The sequence below is a fragment of the Ananas comosus genome, linkage group 18 (genome assembly GCF_001540865.1).
Source record: "Ananas comosus cultivar F153 linkage group 18, ASM154086v1, whole genome shotgun sequence".
Lineage (NCBI taxonomy): Eukaryota > Viridiplantae > Streptophyta > Magnoliopsida > Poales > Bromeliaceae > Ananas > Ananas comosus.
In genome coordinates this window covers 10,805,897-10,818,493 of record NC_033638.1, presented here as the reverse complement: position 1 = coordinate 10,818,493, position 12,597 = coordinate 10,805,897, and the positions used below count along the sequence as shown (strand labels likewise).

At 41.5% G+C, this 12,597-nt stretch overlaps 4 protein-coding genes across 5 annotated transcripts; 3 read left to right on the top strand and 1 right to left on the bottom strand.

The window, feature by feature from the left end:
* Positions 441-1,718, bottom strand: LOC109723682. The gene is made up of 4 exons (XM_020252128.1): positions 1,362-1,718; positions 1,170-1,262; positions 890-1,027; positions 441-804 (listed from the first exon to the last, which is right to left on the bottom strand). Exons 1-4 carry the CDS (start codon positions 1,587-1,589, stop codon positions 763-765), a joined length of 501 nt encoding a protein of 166 aa, XP_020107717.1. The 5' UTR covers positions 1,590-1,718; the 3' UTR covers positions 441-762.
* Positions 2,923-6,067, top strand: LOC109723679 (reticulon-like protein B12). 2 transcript variants are annotated; one of them, XM_020252123.1, is made up of 5 exons: positions 2,923-3,579; positions 3,967-4,147; positions 4,813-5,024; positions 5,436-5,654; positions 5,704-6,067. In XM_020252123.1, the coding sequence occupies exons 1-4, from the start codon at positions 3,513-3,515 to the stop codon at positions 5,612-5,614; spliced, it is 639 nt and encodes a 212-aa protein (XP_020107712.1). In that variant the 5' UTR covers positions 2,923-3,512; the 3' UTR covers positions 5,615-5,654; positions 5,704-6,067. The 2 variants fall into 2 exon arrangements, with proteins under 2 accessions (XP_020107712.1, XP_020107713.1); XM_020252124.1 differs by having other exon boundaries at positions 5,436-5,657.
* LOC109723680 (LIM domain-containing protein WLIM2b-like) lies at positions 6,305-9,695 on the top strand. The gene is made up of 5 exons (XM_020252125.1): positions 6,305-7,196; positions 8,002-8,101; positions 8,169-8,203; positions 8,338-8,427; positions 9,201-9,695. The coding sequence occupies exons 1-5, from the start codon at positions 7,062-7,064 to the stop codon at positions 9,414-9,416; spliced, it is 576 nt and encodes a 191-aa protein (XP_020107714.1). The 5' UTR covers positions 6,305-7,061; the 3' UTR covers positions 9,417-9,695.
* LOC109723678 (proliferating cell nuclear antigen) lies at positions 10,313-12,433 on the top strand. Its single transcript, XM_020252122.1, has 4 exons — positions 10,313-10,946; positions 11,231-11,383; positions 11,481-11,578; positions 12,019-12,433. Exons 1-4 carry the CDS (start codon positions 10,628-10,630, stop codon positions 12,241-12,243), a joined length of 795 nt encoding a protein of 264 aa, XP_020107711.1. The 5' UTR covers positions 10,313-10,627; the 3' UTR covers positions 12,244-12,433.

Genomic DNA, 12,597 nt, shown 5'->3' with positions numbered 1-12,597 from the left:
TTTCGCTTTTGCCGTTGTGTATCACTATGCTCTGTGATTCTTGGAGTGTGAGAAGATGATCTGCTGTGTCAACATTTCTTAACTGATAAGTTTTTTTGTTCTCTAAATCCTGACACATCATTTAGTTAATGACTTGTTTCCGATTTCTTATTTGTTTGGTATTCTTATGGTATGTATCGTGTTATAACATATGCTAGCGATAAATCATATCTTGGCAAGGGTATAATGCTATTTATTACTGAAACTAATATTATCGTCACTAATTGGATCAGCATGTACTACACCTGTGTGCGAAATAGATCTAGTTTCTTTATTCGTGGGAAACCTCGAGATCATGTTATCACGATTCTAACTTCAACAAAAACTTGCAAAAGTTAACAGATGATGGCTTTTGCAATCAATCCGCTAACATCAATTCGGTAGGATGGGCATTCTCAGAATCAGGTAAAATGCTATTTTAGTTCCTGGGATGCAATAAGAATTACAGGAATAAAATCTTACACAATGTTATTTAGCTTCTGGTAGGGTGGCAAATATATAACTGGCAGACAGACCATAATAGCTGTTATAAAGCAAGATTTTTATGCAAAAATAGATGAAGCAAATGGAAATAGATATAACATGGCTGAAATTACAATGGTTCCACCACATAGCTCTTCAAGGAGCTAACTAACTAGGCACATTTCTTTGTCCCTGAAATTGGAAGCAACCAGACGGTAGATGTGCGTCTTTCACTTGCTCGGTGATTATTCATTCCATAAGTCACACATCACTCCTGTAAGGTTTGTGCGACGTTGGAACCACCTGAAACCAAAGCAGTTTATACGATTATCGACATGAGCAGGGGCCATTTGGTTAAAAGTCAAGCGAGCGGAGTCGGGGGTAATACCGTATCAGCAGATGGTATCCACTCATTTGTTGCCGGATTGCCCCTGCAGGAAACATGGCCGTCGGATGCATCAGTGTCAGGCGTAATTTGGAAGGAGCTGCCATTGGATTTCTCCATCTTGATGAAGCCTGTACCAGTCTGCCAAGCAAAGGGGTAGGTAGGAGCAGGGCATGAGATATGATATATATATATATATATATATATATATATATATATATATATATATATATATATATATATAAAGAAAAAGAGCAGACATGAAAAATATATTTATATGTACAGTGTGGTGCTGCTTGTCGACGCAGTTGAGATCATCGTAGTACTCTGTCTGCACGTATTCCTCTACCACCTCACTACCTTCGCAAACCAACTTCTGCAATATAACGTGCGACACAGCAAACAAATTCTGACATTTCCTATCCAAGTCCTAATACACAGAGAGAGGAAGATCTAGAGAGAGTCGAATGAGGACCTGGCCGGAGTTGGCCTCGAGGTGTTGGAACTTGTGGTGCTCGGGGATGGAGTCGTCGCGGCGGGAGGGAGGAAGGGAGTCGGCGTAGACGGAGGAGTAGTCGCTGCGGGACGGCTTGGAGTGGCGCTTGGGCGCGATCCCCTCGAAGTAGTCGCGCGCCTCCGCCTCTCTCCTCTCCTCCTCCTCCGGGGTCAGGTGCGCGTCGCTCCGATCCGGCCTCCACGACATCTCTATCTCTGTCCCTGCGCCTCGCTTCCCTTGCCTTGCCTTGTCTTGGCTTGGCTTGCCCGGAAGATTATTAAGATAGATAGATGTGTGCGTGTGTGACAGGCTACTACGTGGAAGAGCCTTCCCGGACTGCGTGTGTATATCCTTGCCTTGTGGACCAGAATGTAAGAGGCCACACTTCCGACCAAAATATCTGGGACTAAGTGTTAAAGGGTTATTACAGGTAAATATAAGTAGTCATTAAAGTTCGGGAAATGCATTTGATTTTTCTATTTAGTCCACGTACGTTTATAATGTAAAAGAATTTTACCGGTCGTACACCTATCCGGCTATCCCAAAATATAATATAAATTTATCAATACATTAATATATATATATATATATATATATAATAATAATATTATAAATAAACTATAACGGTACTCGAAATTTTTCTTTTAATAATTAATATTGTAATATATCTAATTTATTTTTGAATGGTTTAAAAATATTGAAAATATATTTGAAACCTCAATCTAATTTCCACTGCAGCCAAAACTAATATTTTATAAAGTAATTCAAGCCAGCTAGTCAAACCGATTGTTCTATCCCTTGAGTTTGATCCTCTGAAATTATTATAGAGGTTAAATTTTTGGGAAAACTTCAAAACTCCTACTGTGGTTTAACACTTTTTTATTTTAGTATCATGTGGTTTAAAGTATCAAATTAGTATTCTGTGATTTCTCATTTTATCACTTTAGTACCCTAGTACTCTATGGTTTTGCACTTTATCACCTTAATACCCTGTGGTTTCATACTTTATCATTTTAGTACCCTATGGTTTAAAAAATCACATGGTACTAACTTGATACAAAATTAAAACCACAGGGTACTAAGGTGATAAAGTGCAAAACCACAGGGTACTAACATGATACACTTTAAACCACAGGATACTAAAGTGATAAAGTGAGAAACCACAGAGTACTAACTTGATATACTTTAAACTATATGGTATTAAAGTGAAAAAAATTGAAATCACAAGAAAGTTTTTTGAAATTTTTCCTAATTTTTTTTTTAAAAAAGAAAAGAAAACACTAACGGTAATCTATAACTGAAACCGGCTGTTAAACTGTAAGATGATGGTGAATTAATCTGACCAGTTTTCTCTCTTTGTTCGTTGCTTCAATACAACGGTAGGAAAAGTAGTGGGCGAGTGAGAGAGACGCTCACGTAATCCTGTTGGCCTGCATAATTGCGCGAGCAGGCCAGCGTGCCGGCCCCTGCCCCGGTCACTTTTAGTGGCGAAATGATTGCTCGCAGCCGGCCACAAATAGCGTGGTAGACCAACCTCTTCTGGTATTGGCGGGCCAACTCTGTCATTTCTCCACTCCAGAGTAGTTGGCTGAGTGTTGTAAGCGAGCCGACCCAAGTGTTGCAACCGTCTTGATTGAGGCAAACAGGGGAAAGTAGAAAGCTGACAGGCAAAAAAAAAGAAAAATGGCGGTCCAGGTGAGGTGACCCTGCTGACACTGTCGGCCTTCCTTCCCCAGTATTGGTATTGATTGACAGATATCCAACCCGATGTGCGATTTGAGCCCTCCTTTCTCGATCGCCTCCTTTCAGAGATGGAATAAACAAAAGAAGAAATATGGGTGGATTGGTTGTTTCGTGCCTTTTAGGCTGGACCCGACCTCCACCACCACCACCACTCCTCATCCCTCACCACAGCTTTACCCCCCCTCGACCTGGTCGGCTGGTCCTCGCTTCCTCATCAATCAAACCCACCGTTCCCCAACACACGCACACACACACAGAGCTAGATAGATAGATAGAGAGAGAGAGAGAGAGAGAGAGAGAGAAAGAGCAGGAGGCCGAGGAAGCTGCTTTTCGTTCGATCGATTTCTCCTCTCGGATCGTCCAAACTGATCGAGATCTGGGCCCATCATGGGTTCCTCCATTAGACCGTCGGAGAGGCCAAAATCCCTGCACGAGCTACTCGGAGGAGGAGTCGGTGAGCTTCTGCTTGAAAATTTCTGCAAAGTTGCAAATTATTTTAGGTTTGTCGCGATCAGCTGCTTGTGTTCGGAGCTGCCAACGAGAACGGAACCGTTCTAAAGAAAATCCCTGCCCAATTTTGTTGTATTATCGCCCCTCAGAATGTGACATTCAACGAGTTAACTTGTTCTCTTTCCTCGGATCTATGGGAGTGATCTGTACCTCGTGACAAAGTTCAAAATTATGTATCTTTTGTTACTCTTGCATGCTTTAGGTTGATATGAGGTAGAGTTCACGACGACTTGCGTAAATTGTGTTTCTGAACGCCATACGCCGGCTTGTATATATATATATATATTCTCCTGTGTATTGGGATTCAGTGGGGAGTTGTTTTGAGTTACAGTGGCAGATGTGATGCTGTGGAGGAGACGGAATGTCCCAATTAAGATATTGCTGGGCTCCCTGGCTGCTTGGTGGGTCTTTGAAGTATCCGGATACACGGTCCTGTCCCTTCTTTCTAATGTGCTGCTGCTCTTGATTTCTATTCTCTTTGTGTGGGCAAAGGCAGCTTGGATTCTCAACAGGTAATGACTTATCATGAAAAAGTGTATATTCTATTTTTGCTGCCGATAAATTCTTATATACAACGCAAAACAAATAAATGATTCTCATATTACACCTCTTTTCTGGACAAGGATCTTGACATTATTATAAGTTGTCTCAAGGAGATACAACCTGAGTTCTGCCTTCTTGCTGAAATCGTAGCATGTCACTGTGTTGAGGATTGAGGCAATTTTAGCTTATAGTAGCTAATGAAAAATGACACTGAACATTTATAGCGGATGAAACACTAAATTCTCTCTATCTCCGTGATTTCATTATGCTGAAGAAAGTTAGATCTCTGTAAGTAATCCCAATATACTTTTTCAACCTGTAAACTATAGAAAAGGTACGGCATATTTAGAAATGAGAACTTGACGAACAGAAGCTAAACTTTCTGCATCTCTTTTCAACCAACAGTAAGACCAGATAATCTTCTACCTCTTCTGTCGAACAGTTATATATGGTGATCTCTGCACCTTTATTTCTCTTTTTTTTTTTTTTTTTTTTTGTTTTTTCCTTCCTCTCTTTAGGCAAATTGCATGTTTGGTCCTCAAACTACCAGTGATTTTTTTTTTTGGTATTGTCCTGGTGATTTATTTCCTATATAATATCTATCATATTGAGATATCACTTAATGTTAGTGCAGACCCCCTCCACCAATGCCAGTGATGCGCATCTCAGAAGAAGTGATCAATGAAGTAGCCCTCCATATGCATTCAATTGTGAATATGGTTCTTTCAATCTTTCATAACATTGCACTTGGAAAGGACACAGAGCTTTTCTATGGAGTTGCTGTATACTTATGGCTGATATCCATCATTGGTAGTTTAACCGACTTTCCTACTTTGTGCTACATAAGTAAGTCGGTAACATGACATTTTTCTTAACTGTTAGTTCTAGCATTTAAATCTATCAATCCCTTGGTTCTAGAAACAAAGATATTTAGGTAGCTGTTTCTTTCACTTGGCATGTAATATATTCTTGAGCTCATGCAATTGCGTACCCTGTGCCTTAACTAGTGGAAAAATGTAGGCAAAATATTAGGTTTACATATTTGTCGTCTCAGTTTGGACAATCATACCACAATGGAAGCCTGTAATGAGATTTACTCTTCCATCAGCTCAAATTATGAAAAGTGCATCATGTCACGAAGCAATTCGTTACTTATAGAGACTATGATTTCATAATTGAGCTAGCCAGAAATTAACTCTTGACTTGTACGAGCTTAATCAATTTACTAATATCATTTTGCTTGTTTTCTTTAACCAGGCCTTGTAACTGTTCTTTCAGTCCCTGCATTGTATGAGAAGTATGAAGATTGCATTGACAAGTACCTTGATTTGGCCTACACCGAGTTGCTGATGTACGAGAGAGTCTATGAGAGAGTGTGTTTTCAGTGGTACAACAAGGCCAAGAGATTGATTATGGAGATAACGAAAGAAAGCTGATGCAAGCATTTGATCTCAAATTGGGGATTCTTTTTTTTTTTTTTTTTTTTTGAGAGAGAGATAGGTAGCACGCTACCCGTTTTGTTTTATTTTTTTTATAACTGCCTCCCTGTTTACTCTGACACAGTTCGAGGCTTAGGATTGCATTAACTCATCAGCAGTTATATTCATTTTTCTTGTAAAAAGAGTGCACGAAGTGTTGTTTGTTCTTTATTTGAATTTGATAAGATGGTTGTGTAGATAGAAGTTGGGAGTGTGAAGGGTTTGTGTGCTAGTTGTGCCCTTGGATAGTGAAATAGCTGATACCTCAGCTTTTATGGTATCTGCCTGCTTTAGTTTTGATATGTTTGTCGATTGAGTGATTGTAGACGTTTCTTTGTATTTGTTGATTTCAGTTTCTTTCCTTTGGATGGTTCCCAAAACATTTATTGGAACGCTTTTCTTTGTTGTTAAGATCTGTTAGCAGGATGTAAGGTGAAAAGCTCGTTTGGGTTAATTTGATAGAAAAAGCTGCACCAGTTGTTTTCTGCTTATTTTATTTTAATTTTTATTTGTACGTTGGCTTCGACGAGAAAAGCTAAAAGAGGGTATACATACTCTGCTGTAGTGGACGACCACGTTGTCCATCAGGTGTGCGCACACAGCTCGGGTGTTCGGAATAAAATGTTGCAATATATTCAACAGTTTATTCGGATTGTCTGTTGCTGTGGAACAGTCTCAGCTCGTCGGTGCTGTCCCCACGTTCGCGCGCTGTGTGCTCGGCGTCCGGTGGAAATCCTTCCCTTTTTATTATTATTATTATTATTATTATTATTATTATTGCCTGCAAAAATTGCGTTTACGACGCACGTTGCCCAGCCTGTGAGGCTTATTAAGGGAGATAAGAGGACACGTCCAACGACCAGACACCAGATCAGCTATCTGCTCTCCCGATAAAGAAGGAACACGGTAAGTGCGCTAATTCCATCACCACCACCTCCACCAGAAAAGGCAGAAATATATATATATATATATATATACACACACACAGAGGATGTTGGCACTTGGCACGGAGGGAAGGAGGGGGTGACGTGTCGTGCAGTCTGCACGTCCGCATACGGATATCTGTGTTCGGACCCTACATAACGCGAGACCTCTTTATCACGCACGCTTCCCGGTGATCATCATTTCATCTCCTCCTCCGCTTCTCTCGCTATCGCTCCCTATTCGCCGATATAGAGATCTGGATTTGTTATTGGAGGAGGGAGGGAGGGAAGAAGGAAGGAAGGAAGGAAGGAAGGGAGGAAGAGAGATACTTTTTACAGGAACAGGGCCGGAGTGTGAAGAGGAGGGGATTGGAGGATCCCATTTGAGGGATCAAGGAAGAGCGGGGGTGGGAATTTTATTTTATTTTTAATTTAATTTAGTTAAATTAAGAAAGGGGGTTTGAAAAGGGAAGGGAGTGGGGATGGCGTTCAGCGGGACGACGCAGAAGTGCAAGGCGTGCGAGAAGACGGTGTACCTCATGGATCAGCTCAACGCCGACGGGGTCGTCTTTCACAGGTCCTGCTTCAAGTGCACCCACTGCAAGAACACCCTCCAGGTCCATCATTCCCACCCCCAACAACCTCCTTTTTCACTGCGTTCTTGATTTCTACTTGGTTCTGTTTGGACGATCCTTATTATTTTTTGATGAGGTGTGATTTGAGAATAAATTTGATGATTTTTTTTTTCTCTTTTTTTACTTTTTTAGTAATATATACAATATATGAGAATCTGCTGCAATTAGATAATTGGATACAAGAGCGAGACTTGCAGCAAATAGATATGTAGTTGATTTCTGTTCAGGAAGGTCCTCATTAATGAAGCCACGAGGTAAGAACCCTTACAATGACTCCTAAAAATGATCATTCCGGTGGATGAAGACCCTTTACAAAGTGCCAACGTGATATATCCTTGCGGCAAGACATTTTCTCACCACGGGCTTGAGCTGAAGCTTACCCATTTACCTTCTTCTTCAGCAATGCCAAGGATTGGCTTCTTTTTATTTTTATTATTTTTTTATAATAAATTCTCCTGTCACCGCGCGGCTATGTCTGCGAGTGTAGCTAGGGGACTTGATCTATGCTATGTCATGCTCGTGGTCGTGGAGAAAACAAAGAGCTTATTTAATTACCAATTGAACTACCGTGTAAGTATGAGGATGCCTTCTGCTCCTTGGCCCCGCAGCATCGTTCTTTTCCTTTTTAGTTGTTAGTAACTAGTAAGGGTGGTGGATGTAATGGCCCATTAGGAGATATTAACTCTGTGCTGACAGCCTGAAACTTATGGAATGCATAGCGGTACTACAAATATGAAGTGCGCCAAAAGTGAGATTATCATTTGACTCCGCTCTTCTCTTTTGTCAGTTGAGTAATTACTCTTCTCTTGAGGGAGTTTTGTATTGCAAACCTCACTTTGAGCAGCTCTTCAAGGAGACGGGGAGCTACAATAAGAACTTCCAATCGCGTAAGGATCTGTTACCAAGTTGATTGTCTATGGCCCTTTTGTGACAGAATCCTTTATTGTTTTGCAGCCGCTAAGCCAGTCGAGAAGGTAACTCTGGAGCTGGTGAGTTTAGCCTAGCACACAGCTACTGTTTTTACATCCGCACTTTATGTGCTTTTTCACTTCCATACTTGGATCAGTGCAAAAACTTCTCTGAAGAATCCCGGATAATCCCATCTTTTATGTCCTAACCACAGACTAGGTCTCCCAGCAAGGCTGCAAGCATGTTTTCAGGAACACAAGAGAAATGTGCCACTTGCGGCAAAACAGCATACCCTCTTGAGACGGTATGACCAGAAAAACGCTATTCTTTCTTTTTATCTTTCATCTCTTACACTCATTACTCTGTCCAGGTCTGTTATAATTCCCTATGCATACTTTATATAGTTGCTTTGCATCATTCTTACCTGAAAATCTCTTGTTAATTTCAATGATGTTCCATGTGCTTGTAGTTTTGTCTGTGCGCAGAAGTGTACAATGGATGCATGTATGGGTTGATGAACTCATATCCTCACCGCATTCGTAGACTGCATGCTTCTTGTTAACTTGTAGGCTTTGAGGTTTTCTTTTGCTGCTTACGTCATTTTCCTCCAGCAGAAATGGAAAAGAAAAAGATCTTGCTGCTAAAACCACTTATCTGATCCAGAAAGACATCTACCTTTTGTTTCGTGGAACTTACTAGGACAACTGTACGGGCATAGCCTACAATGTACGAGGTCTCATATGATATCTTGAATCTTTTAGGGCCTATTTGGATATGTGAATATTTTATTCGACATGTTCGGTGAACAGTGAATTTGCCACGCTATTCCTTGTTATGGTTTGAGGAGAATTTAGCTAGCTGCGAGCATTATTAGTTACTCTATCTCTTGAGCTGGATGATTTCCAGCAGCTATCTTTGTGCAAGCTCTTATCGTATTTCTGCAAGGGGATTATCTTTTCATTTTTTACTGATAGTACGTTTTTCTCCTTGCTGCTTCTTTCTGGTGGCGGCACTTATACACATATAAGCACATCCCTTTCGCATTATTTTCTACCATATTTCTGTCCAATCTTGCAGGTGACAGTTGAGGGGCAATCTTATCACAAGTCGTGTTTCAAATGCTCCCATGGAGGCTGCCCCATCTCTCCTTCTAATTATGCAGCTTTGGAAGGTATCCTCTATTGCAAGCACCATTTCTCCCAGCTCTTCAAGGAGAAGGGAAGCTACAACCATCTTCTTAAGTCCGCATCCATCAAGAGAGCAGCAGCTACTAATCCTGTAGCTGATTCCTGATCTTTTTTTGTCCGAAGTGGATGTTGCAGTGCGGTCTGCCAACTTAGTTACCATACTTTTATGTTTTGCTATTTCTACACCTTGCTATTTGCTCTGTTGTTGAGGAATTGGTCTACATCTTTCTGCTTGCTCTTCTGTTGAGGAATTGGTTGGTTTCCTCCTCCGTTTTGCCTTGTTTCTATTTGTGTGTGATCTGTATGAAGGTGCTGTACCGTGAAAGTTGATATTTGTATCAATGACTGTTATCTTTGCATGAAAGTTGATATTTCACCTACTGCATTATGTGCTTTTGTTGCTTAAAACAAAATCTCACTTTCAATGATGGCACACAATTTCTGCTAATTGTTGGTGTCGTCAGGATTATTCTTTTCAGATTGCGAACAGGTTTTTCACTGTAGTACTTTTATAACCCTAGTGAGGGTAAGTGCTTGCCACTTCTTTTTTAGGTTCAATGCTGAATTGCGCGACAGAGATGCATGCTAATGGTACTTCCTGGCTGATTTTCCACGTCATATATCACTCCTTTGGAAGGAAATTGGTCTCTAAGTAAGTGATAGATATTAATAAGAATAATCAGTATTTAAACAAAGTTGCTGGCCACAACATTTTCTTTACTAATCTCTCTATGGAGGTGCCTTCAAGTGAAAAGAGTGAGATTTTATTGATCAGATATGTATCATGGAGGTGAAAGGCCACTTCATGTCTCATAAGATATCTCGAGTAGATTTTGGGATGTTTCCATCACAGATTCTAGCAATATAAGAACTCAAAAGTTTTTTCTCGTATGGCTCTGATGATAGAGCTTTTGGTTCGCTTTTTTTTTTTTTTTTTTTTTTTTTTTTTTTGAAGTTATTTTTAGTTTCACGTTTTGCTATGCTCGTGGGGGCACTTCGGTCTTTCCGAGTTAGTGAGCGAGATAACCACCGAACTTGTAGCGTATTTACGCACGCTATACCCTGAACGGGGGCGCGCTCTCTTGGTCCCCTTCTTCCAAGTTCCATCGTCAAAATTGTGGCGGGAAATCAATCGATCTCCCGCCAAAGTCTCTTGAGGGATAACCTAGCTATAACATCTTTCCTCTATAAAGATCCATCCCATTTCCCCCCTCCTTGTTTCGTTCCCTTCCCCTTGCCCTAAATTTTTCTAAACCCTAATCGCGCCACAAGAGGAGGAGGAGGAGGAGTCCGAGTCCGAGAGAAGAGTGGTTGGAGATGTTGGAGCTGCGGCTGGTGCAGGGGAGCCTGCTGAAGAAGGTGTTGGAGGCGATAAGGGAGCTGGTGAACGATGCGAACTTCGACTGCTCCGCGACGGGGTTCTCCCTGCAGGCCATGGATTCCAGCCACGTGGCGCTGGTGGCGCTCCTGCTCCGGTCGGAGGGCTTCGAGCACTACCGCTGCGACCGCAACCTCTCCATGGGCATGAACCTCAACAACATGGCCAAGATGCTCCGATGCGCCGGCAACGACGACATCATCACCCTCAAGGCCGACGACGGCAGCGACACCGTCACCTTCATGTTCGAGAGCCCCAGTATGTTTGTTTTCTCACCCCCTCGCCCCTTGCTCTCTCACTCTCCGTTTCTCTGGATCGTTGTTGGTTTTCTAATCTTCTGTTCGCTCATGCCCGTAACCTGTATGATACAATGCTCGACTTATTATTATTATTATTTTGAGTTCTACTGTCAAAATAGACAACTTTTTCCGCTATCATTTGGGTTTTGCCTTGCTTAAATAAAGGCTACAACAATTACGAATCTCCCCATTGCTGGGCCCTGGAAGAAATGATTCCCATTTGAATCTTCTGTTGACTAATAGATCAGGACAAGATAGCAGATTTCGAGATGAAGCTTATGGACATCGACAGTGAGCATCTTGGCATCCCGGATGCCGAGTACCAAGCTATCGTGAAAATGCCCGCCGCCGAGTTCGCGAGGATATGCAAGGATCTGAGCAGTATTGGGGACACCGGTAACGGCCTTCTTTCTTAAGCTGTCGAGCTGCTTTTTTCTACGATGCTAAAATATCCTTAAATACCGTAACGTGTTTCTCTCTGGGGTTCCGGCAGTTGTTATTTCGGTGACGAAGGAAGGCGTGAAGTTTTCAACTGCTGGGGATATAGGAACTGCCAATATTGTATGCCGGCAGAATAAGACTGTTGACAAGGTGCCCGCCTCTTATCATCTTATTATAAATCCTGAATCGTACAATACGTTGACGCTGTGCAACTCGAGTATCTGATGCTTACATGAATTGTTCTGTTTCATCCAGTCCACTTTTGAAACCCTTTAGATGCTAACTTAGCTCCTGTTTTCACTCCTTCCAATTCAGCTGTAGATAATTGATCCCCATTATAATGCAAATTAGTTTTAGGAAGCCAGTGCATGATACTCTCTCTCTCTCTCTCTCTCTCTCTCTCTCTCTACATGTCTGTAGTATCAGAAGAAGTTCTGTAGAAATATCCTCGCTCTATTGGCGTTATTGTTGTTTGCTGTTGGTCCTATACAGGATTTGGTTTTTGTATATACAAGGGGTATCATTCGGATGGTTTGTTCTATGCTGCATTGGCATTCATCAACAATTTTGATCTTTGTTCATTTGTGCAGCCTGAGGAAGCTACCATCATAGAGATGCAAGAGCCCGTGTCCTTGACTTTTGCTCTGAGGTACATGAACTCCTTCACCAAGGCAACACCTCTGTCTGAGACTGTGACCATCAGCCTTTCATCCGAGTTGCCGGTGGTGGTCGAGTACAAGATAGCAGAAATGGGCTACATTAGGTTTTACTTGGCACCGAAGATTGAAGAGGATGAGGAGGATATGAAGTCATAGGCTGTCATCGTTACTTTGCTACGTCTATTTTGGTCTTTTTCTTTTGCTTAGCTAGATGTGTATTGATCTAATGTCAATTTGTTGGAGTCCTGATATGTTTTCTTTCAGTTCATGAGTTGTCCTATGGTTGTTTGGAGAGAACTGATTGACCTTATTTTCGTAATTTCTACTAGCTTCAAACCTTCTCGAATCCCCACCCGTGCTTTATCTGAATATGCACCAACTTCGTTTGAAATTAAAACAAAGTCGGTACGTTGGAAACCAGTTTGATTGGAGAGGCGAACAGTTTTGACAATGTCTTGGTTGCCATGCGTATCTAGTGTACCTAAGAAGTGTGAGAAATGCATTACAATA

Bases quoted from the DNA above. Each gene is read 5' to 3' on its own strand.
- LOC109723682 (XM_020252128.1), bottom strand. From the start codon at position 1,589: ATGTCGTGGAGGCCGGATCGGAGCGACGCGCACCTGACCCCGGAGGAG. The intron at 1,263-1,361 runs GTCCTCATTCGA...GTTATATTGCAG, and splicing joins TCGAGGCCAACTCCGGCCAG to AAGTTGGTTTGCGAAGGTAG. The intron at 1,028-1,169 runs GTACATATAAAT...TTTGCTTGGCAG, and splicing joins TCGACAAGCAGCACCACACT to ACTGGTACAGGCTTCATCAA.
- LOC109723679 (XM_020252123.1), top strand. From the start codon at position 3,513: ATGGGTTCCTCCATTAGACCGTCGGAGAGGCCAAAATCCCTGCACGAG. The intron at 4,148-4,812 runs GTAATGACTTAT...ATGTTAGTGCAG, and splicing joins GCAGCTTGGATTCTCAACAG to ACCCCCTCCACCAATGCCAG. The intron at 5,025-5,435 runs GTAAGTCGGTAA...TTCTTTAACCAG, and splicing joins TCCTACTTTGTGCTACATAA to GCCTTGTAACTGTTCTTTCA.
- LOC109723680 (XM_020252125.1), top strand. From the start codon at position 7,062: ATGGCGTTCAGCGGGACGACGCAGAAGTGCAAGGCGTGCGAGAAGACG. The intron at 8,204-8,337 runs GTGAGTTTAGCC...TCCTAACCACAG, and splicing joins AGAAGGTAACTCTGGAGCTG to ACTAGGTCTCCCAGCAAGGC. The intron at 8,428-9,200 runs GTATGACCAGAA...CCAATCTTGCAG, and splicing joins CAGCATACCCTCTTGAGACG to GTGACAGTTGAGGGGCAATC.
- LOC109723678 (XM_020252122.1), top strand. From the start codon at position 10,628: ATGTTGGAGCTGCGGCTGGTGCAGGGGAGCCTGCTGAAGAAGGTGTTG. The intron at 10,947-11,230 runs GTATGTTTGTTT...GTTGACTAATAG, and splicing joins CTTCATGTTCGAGAGCCCCA to ATCAGGACAAGATAGCAGAT. The intron at 11,384-11,480 runs GTAACGGCCTTC...GGGTTCCGGCAG, and splicing joins GAGCAGTATTGGGGACACCG to TTGTTATTTCGGTGACGAAG.